The 21,340-nt window shown below is 28.5% G+C and overlaps 1 protein-coding gene across 1 annotated transcript in view; it reads right to left on the bottom strand.

Annotated features, from left to right (window-relative positions):
• The window catches only part of Ip6k (Inositol hexakisphosphate kinase), a 251,687-nt gene that overhangs the window by 32,931 nt on the left and 197,416 nt on the right, over window positions 1-21,340 (bottom strand). The window contains exons 6-7 of the mRNA XM_075381466.1: window positions 13,233-13,359; window positions 3,449-3,560 (exon numbers count right to left, since the gene is read on the bottom strand). Of these exons, the coding sequence (XP_075237581.1) occupies window positions 3,449-3,560; window positions 13,233-13,359 (239 nt within the window). The remainder of the gene's footprint in view (window positions 1-3,448; window positions 3,561-13,232; window positions 13,360-21,340) is intronic.

Here is a 21,340-nt window from a genome sequence, read left to right as displayed (position 1 = left end):
GTTTATATTAACTTTTTTCTTATTTTTAGCCTCTGTAATGAGTTGTCAAAGTATTGCTCTATTCTCCTGAATCACCCTGTATATTCAAGTAATGTTACCAAATTATTTAGATAAAATATACTAACTAAAAAAGAACAAAAAATCAAAAAATTATTCATAAACTTATTATTATTCATATGGATTTAAGATATATTCATAAGATAGATTATATTTATAAAAACAAATTTTGAGCCTGACTCCATTTTCAAGCTTTCTCATAATATTTTTTAATAAATCAGTTCCCTAATTGAATTCTTGAAGAAAAAACAAAGTAAAAAAAAAAAAATTTTCTTTCTAATACTTGTTTATATTTTGACTGCTTGAGGATGATCCTGACTTAAAAATTCAAAACTTTTGACAATACTTTTACTTTCCTGTCTAGATAGCTCTATAGCAGAGTTACAACTCTAGAAGGGAAAGTATTGTAATCGATTCAATTTGAACATATGCAGTTTTCATTGGATCTTGACTTTTGACACATAAGGAACACAAAAAAAAACAAATGGAAATTTTCTGGGTGTTAATGTTCATACATAGGTGTGTTTGGTGTTGGCCTTTCAAATCACCTTACATCTTCATAACTATTAGATTGATTTTTACCAAAGTTGGTCAGTTTACTTCTATATAGATGGAACCCTGATACCATTAAATTTTCAACTTAAACGATCAAGGCTGTAGAGCAAGATCACCCTCAGTATCTCGAGATTTCGTTTAATTAAGGTCATTTTTTTTAATTTCGTTTTATTTTAAAAAAATCAAAATTAAAAAAAATGATAGAAAAAGTATTTTTTTTTTTTAAGTTTCATTTACTACTTTTCTTGTTTTTTATATATATACAGTCTGCTGCATTACAGCAGATTACATAAGGGAAAGTACACTTTTTCTTATTAATTCTCTAGTCAGCATTGAAAAATTCCAAATATGTTGGCCTGCTTTTTCCTTTATATCACTGGACGGTCTGGACTGATTATGATGAAATTTGGTACAATGATTTCTGTACACGGTGGAAATGATGCAATTTAATTTTGTTCAAGGGGGCCACCAACAGATATGGATCTCATAGGTTCCATACTCAAAGGATAAATAAATTTTTTCACATAATTTAATGTCCTATAGGCAAAAACCTAAGTAATCCTATATGCCCTCTAAGACAAGTAATCAAAGTTGTATAATTTTCCCAGTTATCCAGGAAAAAACTGAACCTATATACAAGAAAACTTTTAACAAGAAATACAGATGGCAATAAATCTCCATCCTGATAAAATATAAAATGAGATTATATATATAGTCACAAAGTTCTCCTTACTTTCATAACCTATTCTACTCATGAAAATAATGGGAAAAAAACATATAAACATCCTAAATTGCTTCATTGCAAGTTATGGCTAGTGAAAGATTTCGCTTAGATTTCAGCTATCTCGGTATGAAATGAGGTCATCCTGATAATTTTTAGGATGTTAATTAAGGAGCAGAATTAGTGATTTCTTATGGTTTTTGACTTCAAAAATCAAATAAAATAGGTCTCAGAGCTGTATGAGCTGTTTTTGAGAAATCTGGTGTGAAAAGCAATAAATTGGGGTAAAAAACTTGTTTTTTATATTTGACGTACAATAACTTTGTTAAATGAGTAATAAATACATAAAACTTTTAAACAAAACTTGTAGAGAATCTAATTCTGAACAATATGGTGTAAGATAAGTTCAATAAAACAAAGAAAGATTCAAAATCTTATTTAGAAACAGTACAATAGACCAAAATGCATTATTCGTACCACTATAATAAATGTTCAAAAATGTTTAAAAATTAGTACAAAGATTTATGTATAAATCAATATTTCTCCTCTATCTTTTTCCTGTTTAGCCTCCGGGAATTACCATTTAGGTATTACTTCAGAGGTTGAATGAGGATGGTATGTATGAGTGTAAATGAACTGTAGTCTTGTACAGTCTCAGTTTGACCATTCCTGAGATGTGTGGTTAATTGAAACCCAACCACCAAAGAATACCGGCAACCACGATCTAGTATTCAAATCTATATAAAAGTAACTGCCTTTACTAAGACTTGAACGCTGGAACTCTCGACTTCCAAATCAGCTGATTTGGGAAGACGTGTGTTCACCACTAGACATCATCAATATTTCTACTAATTTTTTAAAAAGTTTAATTTGCAAACACAGTAAACATCTGAATTGCATCGGGCTACATATATGTTATTATAATTTTGTTAAGCACGACCTGTTGGTATAAGTATACAATTATAGTTAATATATCAAAAAACCCAATAAATGAATTTGATGCGTTCAAGCGCTTTCAAAATTAATTTCTATCCTCTGGAACTCACATTATTCATCATATTTATAACAATAATTAAAACTTCAAATGTTAATTGCATGAAAGTTGTGATATTTGCATAATTATAACAGTCGGTCGTCGTGTATTTTAAAGATGACTACTACATTAACAGGATGTTTATGTTGACATAATTTTAAAATTTACAATGATTAACTATTATAATTATGCAAATATCATAACTTTCATACAATTAACATGTGAAGTTTTAATTATTGTTACAAATATGATGAATAACGTGAGTTCCTAAGGAAGGAAATTAATTCCGAAAGCGCTTGAAAGCATCAAATTCATTTGTTGGCAACCGTTTTTTTATATATCAACTATAATTATATATGTTATTACAAAATAATAGTTCTATAATAAACGACAATGATGACAATATAATATAAATATTTTTTGATTATCTAAAGTATCTATTTAACCTCAAAATTATTCGTTTAAAATATCATCCACTTAAGTTACTTCAAAGAAACTTACTTTGTGAAGAGAAACTTACAATCATTAAAATTGGTTAATCTAGTGAAAAGTTGGCCTTGAATAAACATAACGAAGAAAAAACCCTATGAATTGTATTAAGAACTTCCTTTTAACTTTTTATTAGATTCAGTTAAAAAAATAGATAAATTTTTATTTTTAAATATCGATGTACTTGATGGATGTAACATAAAAATCACCAAGAATTGCTTTGATTTTAAGTAGTAACTAGTTTAAAAATTTAGTTTATATCTAAATAAAATACAGTCACAGAGTACTTCTTTTGCACATTTCAGCTAAACATTAATTTCGTTTATGACCACTGGTTATGTTTTTTTTACACTTTGAAGCTGTTTAAAATATTAATTCAAGTTATTTTTATCCCAATAGTATATCAGGGTATTATATAATTATTACATGGAATGAGTAGAGTAAATAGAATAATAAACAACAGATATTTGATTGATAAAGTTTAACAAATTTTATAAAATTTCTGAAACTATAATTTTACATAAAATATATATATATACACTTTTTTACAACAATAATAAAATAACTTTACTCATCTATAAAATTATAATTACCTTAAGACATCATCCCGTTTTCTTTTTGTTGGACGTGATGAATCATCTCTAAAACTCGGGCTATACCGTTTATCTAACTTCATTCCACCGCTACTTGATGCCTGCATTACACCTATAAGAATAAAAATTTAAAATAATAAAATTCCATTGTAATAATTTTAATTTTACTAAAACAATGAATGAATAGAAGTGAGTAATATGAAATTATTACTGAAAAAAATGCAATTGAAAGTAAACAAGAATTAAAAAAAAGATAATGAATATAAAAGAAGTAAGGATAATGAAGGTTAAAATCAGCAGAAAAAAATATATTTCAGTTTTTAATTTATTTACCAATTAAAAATACGATATAAAAAGCAGTTAATTTCTTGAACTTGTGTTTGTTTGTTTATTTTTTTTTTTTGTCTTCAGTCATTTGACTGGTTGATGCAGCTTTCCAAGATTCCCTATCCAGTGCTAGTCGTTTCATTTCAGTATACCCTCTACATCCTACATCCCTAACAATTTGTTTTACATATTCCAAACGTGGCCTGCCTACACAATTTTTCCCTTCTACCTGTCCTTCCAATATTAAAGCGACTATTCCAGGATGCCTTAGTATGTGGGCTATAAGTCTGTCTCTTCTTTTAACTATATTTTTCCAAATGCTTCTTTCTTCATCTATTTGCCGCAATACCTCTTCATTTGTCGCTTTATCCACCCATCTGATTTTTAACATTCTCCTATAGCACCACATTTCAAAAGAAGCTTCTAATCTTTTCTTCTCAGATACTCCGATCGTCCAGTTTTCACTTCCATATACAAGTGACACTCCAAACATATACTTTCAAAAATCTTTTCCTGACATTTAAATTAATTTTTGATGTAAACAAATTATATTTCTTACTGAAGGCTCATTTCGCTTGTGCCATTTGGCATTTTATATCGCTCCTGCTTCGTCCATCTTTAGTAATTCTACTTCCCAAATAACAAAATTATTCTATCTCCATAATCTTTTCTCCTCCTATTTTCACATTCAGTGGTCCATCTTTGTTATTTCTACTACATTTCATTACCTTTGTTTTGTTCTTGTTTATTTTCATGCGATAGTTCTTGCGTAGGACTTCATCTATGCCGTTCATTGTTTCTTCTAAATCCTTTTTACTCTCGGCTAGAATTACTATATCATCAGTAAATCGTAGCATCTTTATCTTTTCACCTTGTACTGTTACTCCGAATCTAAAGTGTTCTTTAACATCACTAACTGCCAGTTCCATGTAAAGATTAAAAAGTAACGGAGATAGGGAACATCCTTGTCGGACTCCCTTTCTTATTACGGCTTCTTTCTTATGTTCTTCAATTATTACTGTTGCTGTTTGGTTCCTGTACATGTTAGCAATTGTTCTTCTATCTCTGTATTTGAACCCTAATTTTTTTTAAATGCTGAACATATTATTCCAGTCTACGTTAACGAATGCCTTTTCTAGGTCTATAAACGCCAAGTATGTTGGTTTTTTATTGAGCTATTTTAGATCTTTTTTCTCAGAATTAAATTCTCTTCAAGTTTTGATAATAAATTTTATCATTTATTAGTCTTTTTACAGTTTCTGTATAACAAATAAAAAAAAAAATTCTTTTAGAAAACAAATTTTTTCTGTTCTATGTCAGATATTATGAAAACTACTGGAGATATGGTTTTGAAACCTGTTTTATTCAATTTGTCATTTCAAAAACCATAAAGTTTACCTCTTAATTAGAGTTCCCAGAATTTCAGTATGGTTTTATTTCACTCTTTGCCTAGGAATCAGAGCAAAATCTTTTGCTAGCCATAACTTATTAACGAAGCATTTCTGGACCCATTTTTTTTCCATTATTTTCAATAGTACAATGAACTCACAAAGTGGCGTTAATACTACGTGAATCACTCTGTATTTTAATCTGCCAAATATACTCAATTCATTACATCCATGGCCATATTTGTATACATTATTCCAAACTTTGCAAAGGAAATAAAAAAGATAAAATTTCATAAAAAGATAGACTTTGAAAAATAAGCAACCATTTAAAACTGATTTAAAAAACTGATTCTATATATAAATATATTTCTCCACTTTTATCTGTGCCTGGATAATATTAGTCTCTATACATTCTCCACTTTTTGATACTAATTATAAACAGAAGATTTTTTTCAAAAACTGTTATCAAAGAACAAGAAAAGTCAATTATACTAAAGAGTGTTCAAATTAACATCATGCAATAGTTTACACTAAATGCATACACTGGTGTGAGATGAGTAAACTAATGTGAAAGATGTAAGTACAATTGCAGCTGGAGTGGGGAGGGCTGTTTACTACCTGCACATTTGAGTATTGCCAGTCTATATCAAGCATTGGCTTTTGAACATGCTTGCATAATCATATATTGTTTGTTAAAATGCGGTTAGTTAACTGTTGAAGAACCTGTATTTGTGATGGAAACTTATTTAGAGATGAAATCTCATGTTGTGTGTTGATGAAAGTTCAGGAAGAAATTTGAAAAGGAAGCATCAGTAAAATGTTATTCATAAGTTAGTTAAGAAATTTTGTGAAACAAGTTAAGTTTAGACCAGAAACATACCCACCGGGTTGGTCTAGTGGTGAACGCGTCTTCCCAAATCAGCTGATTTGGAAGACGAGAGTTCCAGCGTTCAAGTCCCAGTAACGTCGGTTATTTTTACACGGATTTGAAAACTAGATCGTGGATGCCGGTGTTCTTTAGTGGTTAGGTTTCAATTAACCACAGATCTCAGAGGCTAAACAGGAAAAAAAGAAAAGACCAGAAACATGTTCGACACAGGTCAGTTTTAACAACGCAGGTCATACAGGACATTAAAGCAGCAGCTTCTCCTCATAAATCTTTGCGAACTAAGCTGGGAAAAGAACATTTCAAGAAAGTTTCCTCTAAAATACTGCTGAAGAAAATCTAAATTCTTAATTATGCATAATAAACATACATATTTTTTTTGGTCTAGATCAATTATTTAGACCCTAAAACGTAAAGATTTTCAAATTAAACAAAACTAAATTTATAACAAAAATTGAATTACAAGGCGTGAAAAAACTTAAGAATTTATTATTTATTAATTTTGATATCTCTTTTTTTAATCTATTGTAAATATTAGCGTCTGTGTTTCAAATCCTATCAGGTTTGACATTTTTGACATGATATAAAACTTCCATGTTATATTTATATACATAAACTTAAAAGACCAAGTTAAGAAACAATGGCTTATGTCATTTGACTAGCCTTCACTATAACCAACCTTCTTTTCATAATACTTAATTGTCTCTTTTACAGATAATCAAATTAAATAAGAAATAAATTAATTTTGATAGATACATAATAATATATTATATAGAACACATAAGAAACGAATAGATATCATATTCCATCGAAAAAAACGAGAATTACCCCACCATTTGCCTGGTTTTTTCAAGGAAAACCATGATAAAAGTTTGACCACACCAACATCATAAAATACAATAAATTATAAAATTAAAAAAAAAAATGTGATTAAAATCCATATCAATTATTTCAAATATAAACCACAAACAAAATGTTGAGATACATATAGATAAAAAATCTAAAATATAGCTATAAAATAATTGACAATTCAGAAGGCATTAATGAAAATTAATTTGAGCATTTTTTTTTTTTAATTCTGTAATTATTATTATTTAAAAATGCATCGACAGAGTAATACTGCTTCCGTAAAATAAAATCTTTCAGTTGTATTTTAATAAATTGAGAAAATTTAAAAAAATAATTCTATAATTTATTAAAAATGGCATCCTTATTAATTCTTCTTGTAAGCCAAAGTATTGTGTTTAATTACACAAAACAGTTCTATCATCTAGTTAGAAAGAGATGAATATTGTCATGTTTTAAGAATAAGAAATTACTTATTTTAGTACAGATTAGACATTCATAAATACATAGATAAGGTAACATTTTTCATTTTCTGATTGGTCTACATGATTCAAACCTATGGGTAGCAAACAATGAATGATTTAACAACCCATTTTTTTATCTTGAAAAACTTGTTCTTATTTTCTGAGGGCACCCCAAGAGATGTTCAGATGGAAATACAAGGTCTTCTCAGAAAATAATCAACTTTATTTTTTTAATCTTTTTTATTAATGTTACAGATTATTGGTCCTAGTCCACTTCAAAGTACTCCCTTTCCTTATTTACACACTTTTCCCAGCAGTGTTCCACAAAGCAATCCTGAATAGCTTCAATTGAAATCCGTGATGAATTTGCTTTAATATCATCAATAGCCTCAAAACGTCGTCCTTTCATCGCTGATTTATATCTTGGAAATACGAATAAATCGCAAAGAGTCAGGTCTGGTGAGTATGGAGGCCGAGAGGGGACAGTCATCTGATTTTTGGCACAAACCTGATGAATTGAAAAAGCTGAGTGTGCAGGCGCATTGTTGTGGTGAAGGAATCATGAGTTGTCTCTCCACAACTCTGTTCTCTTTTTACGGATATTTTCACATAACTGTTGTAAAACGCCTAGACAGTACGCATGGTTCACTGTTTCAACTTAAGGCAATAATTCAAATTGCATGATTCCATTAAAATCATAAAAAAAAAATAGGGAGCATCATTTTGACATTGGATTGAGATTGGCGTGCTTTCTTGGGGGATCCTTTGTTGATCCAATGTGATGATTGAACTTTTGTCTCAATGTCACAGCCATAAACCCAAATTTCGTCTCCCGTTACGATCCTTTGAAGGAATGTTTCATCATCATTGGCTTGTTCAAGAAGTTGTTGACAAACATACACTCATGTTCTTTCTGCTGTTCGGTCGTTAAACGAGGAACAAACTTTGCTGTAACTCAATTTTTCAGTCAAAATATCACGCCATGATCCAATCATGATGATCACCATTTCTGCAAGTTCTCTGACAGTCGATCGACGATTTGCACTCACCAGATCGTTATTTTCTGAATGCGGTGTTATCAGCTGAAGTTGAAGGCCTTTCAGGTCAAGGGTCATCTTCAATCGACTGACTACCACTTTTAAATCATGAAAACCATTTGTAACATTGCGTACGACCTAGAGCAACATCTCCAAAAGTTTGTTTCAAAAGTTGAAACGTTTCTGTGTAAATTTTCTCCAGTTTCACGCAAAATTTTACGTTGCATCATTACTCCTGAAAATGGCACATTACAAAAATCGCTACTAATACTTAAACATGTTGCACTCAAATAAATAACACGAAAACTAAAATGAGATTTCAACAACCCAAGAACATTTTGTTAGAGAGGAGATTATGCGGAACACAATGCTGCCAACAGCACATCATTATGGTACATAATTAAAAATGTTCAATTATTTGCTGAACAGACCTTGTATACATAGGCAAATAAATTAAACAATCATCACAAGCTTAGTGTTCTATTAAAGTGTTTTAAAACAGCAAAATAACAAAGTTTGATTTTGTTTTAATAAAATCAGTTTAATTATCCCAAAAAAAGTTATTATCTAATAAAACATTCAGAAATTTAACTTATATAGAACAGAAATATAATCATTATCATTAAGGAGAATTTTAACCATGTGATTAGCAACTGAAACATCAACTGCCAAACTAATACTCTCTGATAAACACTTCTTCAGTGGATATTATTTATACAGAAATCACTATACCTATTTATGAGCAGGATTGAAAAAAAAAGGCTTAAATATTTACTGAGATTCCTATGAGAAAGAAGAATCATTACCTACTCCATTTTATCTAAATTGGTATGATTACATAATAACATATTGTTTATGAAAAGCTTGAGAATGTATGTTAATAATTAATTTAAGTAAAGAGCTAACTCTCCAAGTAACTAAAAAACATCTACACATGCCAATTTTATGACTGCCACAAAAACCACTTACATTAGCATAGATAAAACAAAGTGAAAATACTTCTAAAACTGTAAAATAATTTAATGAAACTAGCTTAACAAAAGAAAATAAACAAATATGTTATTTCAAATACACAAAAATAATTAAGAAAATCACAACAGCTGTTTATGATGGAGTTTCATCAAGAAATAGCCTCCTTCTCCATTGATTATTTGAAACCAACTTACTACATTTTTTTATAAAGAATATAATCGTATGTTTAATTAAAGTGCTCCATATTTGTTAGTAAAATAATAAAGAGAAAAAACACTTAAATAATTCTTCAATCAATTTAACAGTTTGGAGATTGTGATAAAAAAAAGCAATTACAGCATTTTTGTTAAATTTATTTCAAATAAATTTATGTGAATTTGTATGTTTAAAAATAGATAATAATTAATATTGAACAATCACTTCATTATCACTTGATCTTGTCTTTATTCCACACGTGTCTAAGACATTTAATAATCCCACCCTCTTTTTTTTCTTCTTGTCATATTATCTAACATATATAATCTACCAGGGGTATAATGCATCTTACCTAATTAAACTGTACTATTATAAATAGACCATATATTTCAATTAATTACTAGTATGTATATTATTTATGTACTGGAACAATTAAAACCAACTGTAATTATTAATCAAGTGATGTTTCTTAGCTGTTAAGTTAATAAATGTTCATACAGAGAAGGAAAAATAAATCTCTGGAAATGAGTTAAATAGAAATTAATTTTACACATGAATAAACTGACAATTAAATTATTACAAAAAAAAAATTTAGTATGGTCTCTTACTTTACTGCAGACAATTGGCTATTACAGTTGAACAGAACTTTATTTAAATACTGTTTTATACTGAAATGATAAAACAAAATTACCTTAAAGATTTACAAACATTAAAACAAAATTATTCAGAGAAGTTTATATAAAACGAAAGTTATGCATAACTGAAGAAAAAAACAGTAGTTGACAAAGAGTCCTAGGGGTAAAATGAATCCTCTTAAAATAATTTAATGGTTTTTCAACACCTGAAACATCTCTGAGACCTGAGATTGAAAATATTGTAGAAATCTGAAGGACGTGAAGTAACGATAAAACTGTTTTTAATAAATTATTTCTCTGTAGATCACTGAAGATAGGAATTCTGGATACAGTTCACTATACATTTTAAAAATTATTAATGTCAGGATGGGAGAAGGTAAAAGTGCGCTAAAGAAAGGAAAAATAATTCTATCTGCAGGAAAAATCATGGATATGGTTTTCTCGAATCTAATGATGTGGCTACCTGGAAAACGGCAGGACCATCAAGGGGGAGTATCGCGCTTCACTACTAGACTGACTGAAAGGTGCTATTCAAACTAAAACATCTGCATCTGACCAAAAATAAAGTACTCTTTCACCAAAATAATGCGCTTCCATACATGTCTCAGGTTGGTAATGCGATTAGTCCATGAGCTATGCTTTGTAATGCTTCCATGTGTGCCATGTTTGCCAAATTTGGCTCTCAACAATTACTTCCTCTTCCCAAACTTAAAAAAATAACTTGCAGGATTCATTTCAAATCTGAGACAGCAGCTAATGTTGCAGAGTTGGGCAGATTGAATTATATTGAAAGTTTTAAAATTGGAAAATCATAGGTCTAGATGTATCGATCGTCAATAAAAAAAGGTTTATGAAAAATTTTACGTTTGTCAGGTCAAAAACTTTCTGAGCAGCCCTCAAATACATTATATTATTTAATTTTTATATTGATTTTTCAATAAAATTATGATTTATACAAACAAATTTGTTCAAAAAAAGAAGTCACTTATTATATGCTTTTCTTTAACTAACAATGGTTCAACCGTTTTCTCAAATATTAATTAAACTCATATCCTGATGTCATATAATGGTGAAATTTTACACAATGTTGTAAGTTGGATGACAATAAAATATCCAGTGGTTAATCCCATATATTTCTATATTTTATATATACAGAACATTTATATATAAGTTGTTGAAGACATAAAAGAAACGTATTCAGAAAGGGAACTGATTTGATTTGATAAGGTATATCTAACGATCTGATTGATTTTGACTGTCGATTCAGTATGAGTAGTTCAGGTAGCTGTAAAAGCAGATTTTAATTTAACTAGTATAAATTTACTTTCTAAAATTTATCTAAAGTAATCATCTGATTTAGTTATATGAGGTGTGGCTATTAAATAATGTGACTAATGCTGTAAAATATTTTATTTTAAATTTATACATATTTAGTTATTATCCACTTCAATATACACCCCTACTCTATCCCTACAACACTCCATGTGAATTTTCCATTGTTCAAAACAGTGCTGGCAGTTTTCTTTTGTGAGCTCTTTCATGACGACAAGTGTGCTTTTTCTTTTACAGCTTCAACAATCTGAAATCTTGTTCCTTTTAATGCAGATCTGACCTTGGAGAAACAGATAAAAGTCACATGGTACCAGGTCAGGCGATTAAGGTGGATGGTCTAACACTGGGATGTTATACTTGGCTAGAAATATACTGACAGACAATACAGTGTGAGCTAGTGCGTTTCTTGATGAAGAACCCGTGACTTGTTCTTCCACAATTCAGGTCATTTTTTTCTTATTTTTTTATGGCGTTGAGCACCTTGAATAAAGACAAGAATAGTTACCTAACAGTCAGATTGTTTCAGATTACCAATTTTTTCAATATTTTTATCCAATTTGATGCGGAAGGACGACCTGGGCAAACATCATCTTCAACTCTTCTCACCCATCTTGGAAACGCTTAAACCACTAAAAAACTCACGCACATGATAAACATTCATTGCAATATACTTTTTTTTTAATAAAAGATAAGTTTCAGTAGCGGCTTTTCCAAGTTTCATATGAAATTTAATGACTATTCTTTGCTCTAATAAAATACTTATAATTTTTTCGGCAAAACAAAAAAAAAAAATGTTATCCAAATGAAGGCTATGGCCAGACTAATATGTCTACAGAAACTGGAGTGGCAACAATTGAAAGAAAAGGCTTCACACTACACAGCTGATGGTCGTACAAATTTGGCACTTGTGGAGTTCATCAGTAGCAGCATTAGTCTCGTTATTTAATAGCCATACCTCGTAAATAACTGATAACATTTATAATAATATTAATTCTTTAGGTTGTAATAAAGAATAGTAAAAACTTACTTGTCAGTTAAAATAATCATAAAAAACAGTCATGGTGTTCTTAAAAAAAAAATTCTCTATTTATGTACGACTAAAAAAAAGTGAGGGACATGCACTCATGTACAACAACTTTATCATTACAACAAGCCCTGCAGTTTTCTTTTTAATCATTTATAAATAATAGAAAAATTTTTTTAAATTGATTTTCTTGAAAACAGAATTATTTTTACTTTTTAGTACAAATTACAAATTGTTTTTTTTTTGTTATTTATTTATTTTTTAAAAAAACAATGCTTTTAGAATTAAAAAGATTTAAAATTTTTTAAAAATACATCCATCTCTATCAAACTAGACAACTCATAGGTTTCTTTTATAACTTGGAATAGTACTTTTAACATACATGACAAAGAACCTTAATATACTTAAGTTGTCATATTTAATAGATTACTGACCATTTAAAGAACCTTCTCATCAATTTATTTTAAATAAAATTAATGGTTTTCTTTTACAGAAACAATATAATTCCGAGTCAATTAGTTTTTAAATAATAATAATTGAAAAATAATTTTTAAAAAACTAAATTTTTTACTTCATTTAAAATATATGAATAATATGTCCCCAAATAATTTCTATTATAAAAAGTTATTATAATAACCTTAATAATAATAATAAAATAAATAAATGTAATTAACTTACCTTTATATTTAGGTATGAACATTTCTATATCATGAGGTATATTCTGGTAAAAATGCAATTCTCTTGGATTTAATGGTTTACAGATTGTAGTTTTATCTAGAAGTAATAACCTCGTATGACCGCCGACCTATAATTAATAAAAATTTTTAATGAATTATTTCACAAAAGAAAAAAAATTGAATAGAAAAATGTATATAAAAGTATAATATAAAATATATTTACGATTAAACGTTGTATATAAAGATTTTAAAACGATATTTTATGATAAACCAGTCAGTAATTTTTTTTTATCTTAAATTCATACCACAAAAATATTTAGAATAGCACCACAAAAATTAGTTATAGAAAATACAATATTAAGGTGTAGTAAAAATAAAGTAGATGCGCCGCTGATAATATGCAAATAGGACAAGAAAAGATTACGGATGTAGAAGAATTTTGTTATTTGGGAAGTAGAACTAAAAATAGACAAAGCAAGAGCAATATAAAATGCCAAATAGCACAGGTGAAACGAGCTTTAAGTCAGATTTGCTAACATCAAAAATAAATTTAAACATCAGGAAAACGTTTTTGAAAGTATATGTTAGAAGCACAGCTTTATATGGAAGTGAAACTTGGACAACCGGATTACCTGAAAAGAAAAGATTAGAAGCTTTTGAAATGCGATGCTATAGGAGAATGTTAAAAATCAGATGGGTGGATAAAGTGACAAATGAAGAGGTGTTGCGGCAAATAGATGAAAAAAGAAGCATTTGGAAAAATATAACTAAACGAAGAGACAGACTTATAGGCCACATATTAAGGCATCCTGAAATAGTCACTTTAATATTGGAGGGACAGGTAGATAGGAAAAACTGTACACACAGGCAACATTTGGAATATGTAAAACAAATTGTTAGGAATGTAGGACGTAAGGTGGTATACAAAAATGAAACAACTGGCACTAGTTAGGGAATTTTTGAGAGCTGCATCAAACCAGTCAAATATTAAACCAATATTAATACCAATATAATTTTCTCAATTAAATAAAATTCAACAATATTTGAATTTAGATTATTACTGATTAAATCTTTCACTACTATATTAATGAAAGATAATTGTTAACCATTAAAATTTCGAACAAAATTTTTTAAGATAAAAAAATGTGTTGTCAGATCGTTTTATGTAGCATCCATAAGTAAGAATCATTTACTTTTATATTTAGAAAATTAAATATGTTAACTTATCCTTGTGCTTATATTTATAAATACATAATTGTTATTAAAAAAACCAATCACTTATTCCTAAAAAATAACAATATCTACCTCTACCAAATCAGATAACAAAACTCTTTCTGTATAACAGAACATGTTTTTTTTTTTTTTTAGCTTACACGCCTCTGTCGACATTTTTAATAAAGTACTGAACCATTAGAAAAATCTTCCTACCAATTTATTTAAAATAATTATATTAACATATTTTCTTTTATAAAAAATACAACTCTGCTGATGAACTTTTAAATAATACTAATTAAAAACAAAAAAAAACAATTTATCTACATATACATGCTCAAAATAATTTACAGTATCGGTGAACTGTAAATTATTTTGTGATAATGTTTTATATTTAATATGTTAAACATTATTTAACATATAACATTATTATAAACATCATTTAACAATATTATATAACATTTAACATTATCTGATATGATTTTATTTAAATAATTAAGATTTCAAACACGCTAATTTTTTAATTTTAATAATTTGTTTTTATATTAATAATTTATCTTATACTGACGTAATCTACATAGTGCATTTTTACATACCAATGATAATAAATATTTATTTATTTATATATTTTTAACAAAAAAAAAAAATATATATATTAATCTACAAGTTCGTTTGTAAAGTCAAATCTATGACAAGATTATCTCTATGAGAGAATGACTGCATCTCAAATATTTATAAAAAATAATTGGTACTTTTTTAAAATACTTTAATTTTTAGTCGCATCAACAATTAAAGTCATTAGCGACTTATCAGTGTAATGAAACTGTACCGGTAAATTTGTAGTCTTGAACAAACTCAGGTCGACTACTCCTAAGATGTGTGGTTAATTGAAACCCAACCACCAAAGAACACCAGTATCCAAGTTCTAGCATTCAAATCTGTATAAAAGTATGTGCCTTTATTAGGATTTGAACCTGAGAACTTCAACTTTGAAATCAGCTGATTTATGACGACGAGTTTACCACTAGACCAACCTGGTGGGTTAATCTGTATTTTTATTTATTAATAAATAAAATCTGAAGAAGAAGAAGAAACAAAACAAACCCTAAATCATAGAAAAACACGAAAATAAAATGGGTTTACAAATTACATATGAAAACAACAGAATGACTACCCAACACTCAGAATAAAACAAAGATAATAAAGTATCAAAAAATCAAATATTTAGGAGAAGTAATACCCCCAACAGGATTAGAAAAAAGAAGAATGAAAACCAACATATAGAAAATAGAAATAGTATATTATTTAATTGAAAACCTGTTCAATAAAAATCCATATCAAGAAAAGCCAAATTAAGACACTATTAAACAGTAATCCTTCTGAGAAGCCTTATATGGTTCAGAAACACTACAAAACATTCTCTAGCAAAATATAAGCAACGTTTAAAAAGAATCCTCAGAAAAATATACGATCTGAAATGTAAGGATAGAATTTACCGACTTAAAACAGTGGAGGAGTTATATCATGAAATAAAAAACATTGAAAGAATGATAAAGAAAAGACGGATAAAATTCTGTAAGTTATCAATACAGAATGAACAATAACAGACTGAAAAAGAAATTTTTAATTTTATTTATGAAAAAATGATAAAAGTAAACATAAAAACAGATCGCAAAAGACCTTGAGGATGTAAAAGATAAACGGAAATTTTATACATATAAGAGATAAATTTAGGAAATTGGTTTGGTAAATCTACGTTTCAAGAAAAATAAAACCTAAAAGATATCTCAAGTGGAGCAAAAAAATAAGAAAAAAACAAGCAGAGATAATAAGGAAATTTTGAGAAAAGAAAAAACTAAATTATGTAAATGTATTCAAAGATCGCCTGCCACAAATACCCCAAATCATCAATTAAATTGGTATCTACATCTGATACCACCAAGCATCAACATGTTCTATAGGACCTATCATTTTAACAAGATCTTACATACTTAACACGTGGTGTGTGACCTATACTAACCAAAATCTACAGCAAAAACAAAAATTTTTACACTAAAATCTAAAAAAGGAAGATGAGAACAAAAAAAAAATAAAACATATGGATTGATCAGAAAGGACTACCTCTCTACCTCTCTTATCTAAACGGTAGTTACCGGAGGAAAACCTCCGGTAACTACCGTTTAGATAATTCTTCAGAGAATGAATGAGGATGATATGTATGAGTGTAAATGAAGTGTAGTCTTGTACATTCTCAATTCGACCATTCCTGAGATGTGTGGTTAATTGAAACCCAACCACCAAAGAGCACCGGTATCCACGATCTAGAATTCAAATCCGTGTAAAAACAACTGACTTTACTAGGACTTGAACGCTGTAACTCTCGACTTCCAAATCAGCTGATTTGGGAAGACGCGTTAACCACTAGACCAACCCGGTGGGTTTCAGAAAGGACTACCTATCCACTGGATAAACTTCAGACACATCCGAATGTGGGCTGTTAACCAATCAGTAATTTCTAGGGAGATCAGAGAATTTTACCAAAAATTAGAAAAACATAATTAGTTTTAAATAGATTCGTATAAATATATGCTATAACAAAAATAATTTTCCCTCTGAAAAAATTAAATAGTATTCTTAATATAATGTTTAAGTTTATTAAACTTAGTCCTTCAAAGAATTATGAATTGTGTCCAATATAAGTAAAATCCATATAATCAAACTTCCTTACGCAAGAAAATTCCTAAATATTAAAAATAACACAGGAATAAGAGTACTCTCTTTTAAAATACCATTCTACGAAAGCTATCAACAAATGTCATAGCATCTCTAGTTTTCATTCCAAACGTTCTAGCATAGAAAACCAGCCAGCCTTGGCATTTTTCATAATCTAACAAAAAATCCATTATTACCAAGCATCAAAATAAGATTCAAGGTTACATCGTGAATTAATAATCTTTTAACAAATATACTCGATTTTTTAAGAAAATGAAAATATATAGAAAAATTCAACTTTTTTTTCAGTATCTGTTATAAAAAGATTTAATATTTGTAGTTAGAGGAACTAAAAAACAGATAAGAGAAAAAACTTCAAAGAAAAAGAATTATTAACAATATAAACAAATGAAATAAACACTGATAATAACAGTATATTATAAAATGTAAAAAAAAATAAAAAACAGATAAATGAACAATTATCATGCACAAAATTCGTGATTTAATATCATGCTGTATCATATATAAAAGTACATGTTTATAATGTAATAATCATACAATCTATGCATGCTTTTAAAATAATATTTATTAAATGTAGTAACATGTGATAAATTATTATAAAAATTGTTATTATAAAAAATAACAAAAATAAATCCATTTTTCTATAATACAAGTAAAAGAGAAGTAATAAAAATAATCCCAATAGCTGTAATCGGCGATTCTATTTTACTAAAATGATATATATAATATTGTACAATAATTTATTTTTAAAAAAATAAATAAAAAATACATCGAATTGTGTTGCGATAAGATATATTTAACCTTCAAATAGATTACTTTGAAAATAACAATACAGTTTAATATATTCTACAACATTCAATTCTAAATAAATAATAATTTTTCAAATTAATGTTATATTTTCTAGAACTTAAAAAAAAATACAAATACATTACATTTAATATAATCAATAAATAATTATCTATTTATTCTGTTGATAAAATAAATTGATAAAAAAGTCAATGACATATTGTATCAAACAATGTACAACCATTATATACAACAGTTATTCTATTAAAAGAATGATAAATTACACGTTGTAAAATGATTTATGTTATACTTTGTCCCATATACAGAATGACCTTATTTCTAAATATATGATTTATGTCAATAATAATTAGTACTTGTATAAAATCAAAGTTTTTACATCCTGAAAACTATATAAAAAAAACCAAAAAAAAAACAAGTGCTTATGAATAATGAAAGCAAAAAAAAAAATCATGAGCTGACAATTAGTTTAATTACTTATTCACTGGGATTCTTCTGAGAATGAATTCTAAACAAACATAAAGTTAAAAAAAAAAAAAATGTTGCCAATGATCAATGGATGTAATTACACTAATATAAATAATTAAAGAGAGGCAAACACCATAGTAAAGGCATTTGCTTTATTATATGGATTTGAATGTTAAACTACGGATACCGGTTTCTTTGATGGTTGGATTTCAATTAACTACACATCTCAGGAGTTATCGATTTGACTCTGTTCACAACTAGATATTTACCAGTACATTACACTGTAATGTACTCGTAAACTAGTACCAGTACACTGTACACTGGTACACTAGTGCTTACACTGCACTATGTCTGTAGCGACATCAGGTCTAGTAAAACTGGTAGTGGTGATAGCAGTTTCTAATCTCTACACACACACACACATTAGCTGGAAAATGATTCGAGAAAACCAACTGAGAGGCATACACAGAGGTAAAAAAAATAAAAACATTTTAAAGATATGTAAAAAGCATTATATCAATCATAAATTGGGATAAACTAATAATGAAAATATTAAAAAATCGAATCGAAGATTGTAAAAATATAAGATTAATTAAAAAATTAATCTGAATTAAAAACAATAATGAAAATAAAATGATAAGCAAACTGGATGGTTTGACTTAAAAGTTCTAACGGATCATAGAAGTTTAAAGGAGAAAGAGTTTTAATGGATCAGCATGAGGAAACTCTTGTAAAACTCACATATTTACTGTGGACAGTGCGATATGGTGGAACATATGATTTTTAATTGTGTCTACCAGGCATCATTTAGGGAGGATGATTACCTAGTGATGCTCGATGGAATATCTGCTGATAACATTGTTCCTAAATTAATGGAAAGGAAGGAAAATTAATTAGCAATGAAGAAAATTGTGACATCATCATAAAAAAGTTGGAAAGCTTGCAAGACTAATCAGTAGGTGATTCTGCTTCAAAGGTACGTGCTGATAATAATGCCTGCAAAATTCCTAGGGGACGTATTACTTCTGATCAGATATCCCAAAATACATACTTGATCCTGAGTTATGCCAATTTTGGCAGAATCGATATCATATTGTGTGAATGGGTGGGGGGAGGGGGTTACCTGGTGCAATCCTGGTACTACAACCTGTTCAGGCGGGTTGTACCTGTAAGAGGTCTCCTTCCTCCATCGAAAAAAAAGCCAAGAGTACTGCCTACTTCAAACTATATTTATGTTTAGTAAGTATAATAAAAAATTCTCTAAAAGAAAAAGAAGAGTGTCTAGGTGGAAAAAAAAATTGATTGTGTAGCATCCAAAATTTGATGTTATAAATTAACAAATTCTATGAAAAAAAATAATAAAGATAGGAAACAATAAGGCAATTAAGTACTCACTTATCAGGATACGTTGAGTAGTAAAATTGACTAACCAGGATATAAAATTAGAAAAGGATTGATTAAAACAATACTAGAAGTGCAAAAAAAATATGCAAGAAAAAAGAATAAAAAGAAATGGGAGTTATAAGGAGTCTGACACTGTTCAATATCTACATTACAATAAAGAATATATTAGAAGAAAGAGAAGGAGTAAGTACGGGGCAAAAATTAGTGGCATTAGGTTTGCTGATGATATGGAAATTCTAGCTGATCGCACAAACAGACTATAAAAATTGTTAACGGTCCTCGAGGAAGCAATAGAAATAAATATAAGGAAAACTAAATTACTGAAAGTCAACAACAAAGAGAATCCAACAAAGTGAAGGAAGTAAAGAAAATGTAAAAAATTACAGATATTTGGGGACTATGATACCAGAGGACTGGAAATAAAAAGGAAGAATAGTAATGTAAAAAGGAAATTTTAAGTAAGAAGAAGGAATTACCAGGCGGTAAAAGTCTGGATATGTAATTAAGGAAGAGGTTAGTTAAACGTTAGTATGGATTGTCTTGTTGTATGAAAGTGAAGGATGGACAATTAGGAAGGGAATGGATTGTGACTTTATTGCGATGTGGAAGAAAAGAAAACAAGATTAAAGAAGATAGAGCACTTATGCAGGAAGTAGACAAAAGGAAAGGAAACTGGTTAGGACATGTAAATATAGGGATCTTGAAAATTGAACTGGGTCAGTAGAAGAAAAGGTTAATATGAGATGAAGATTGGAAACTACAAAGTGACCAAGGAAAAGTCTCAGGACAGAAATGGATAGAGACAACAGTGGCATAAGAGGCCTGCCACCAGGCAAAACACAAGATGATGATGAGGAAGGAATTCAAAACTTTACCTGGGAATAGAAGAGAATGTAGATTGAAATGGTATATGGGATCTTCCTTATCACAAACTATATGTTGATGTTACCACATTATAAAAGCTAAAGTAAGTTTAATTTCTCAAACTACCAAACTATTAACTCGAATAATTTACAGATGAACAGAACAAAAGATAGAAGATGTAGCGCAGATGAACAAATCTCAATTTTAGATCTAAAGAATCATTCATAATCCTCAGATGAATTTTAGAAAACAAACTGAAGAAAAATTAAATTATCAACATTAAATTTTTTCAAGAAAACATTTGACAGTGTAGAATTTAAGAAAAGTTTTTGATTTTGAGAAAAAACATTACAGAAATTTAAAAAAAAGATGAATTATTTATAATTTATACAAGAATCATATAGTTATGTTACAAGTATAAAATAAAAAAAAAAAAGTGTAACAGAATTGTACGAAATAATAATTTAGTCAATCCCATCGGCTAGGAAGAAGGAATAAAAGAATTAAAAAGAAATAAAACATTAAGAATTGTGATAATTATCTAAGCTGAAATTTTAAATGATAAGAATTAATTTTAGGTATCGCTTATAGAACTGTATATCTTCTACAATACCAATGTGCAAC

The sequence above is a fragment of the Lycorma delicatula genome, chromosome 13 (assembly GCF_047948215.1).
Source record: "Lycorma delicatula isolate Av1 chromosome 13, ASM4794821v1, whole genome shotgun sequence".
NCBI lineage: Eukaryota > Metazoa > Arthropoda > Insecta > Hemiptera > Fulgoridae > Lycorma > Lycorma delicatula.
The sequence above is the reverse complement of the archived record's forward strand: the minus strand, read 5'-3'. Positions and strand labels throughout refer to the sequence as shown.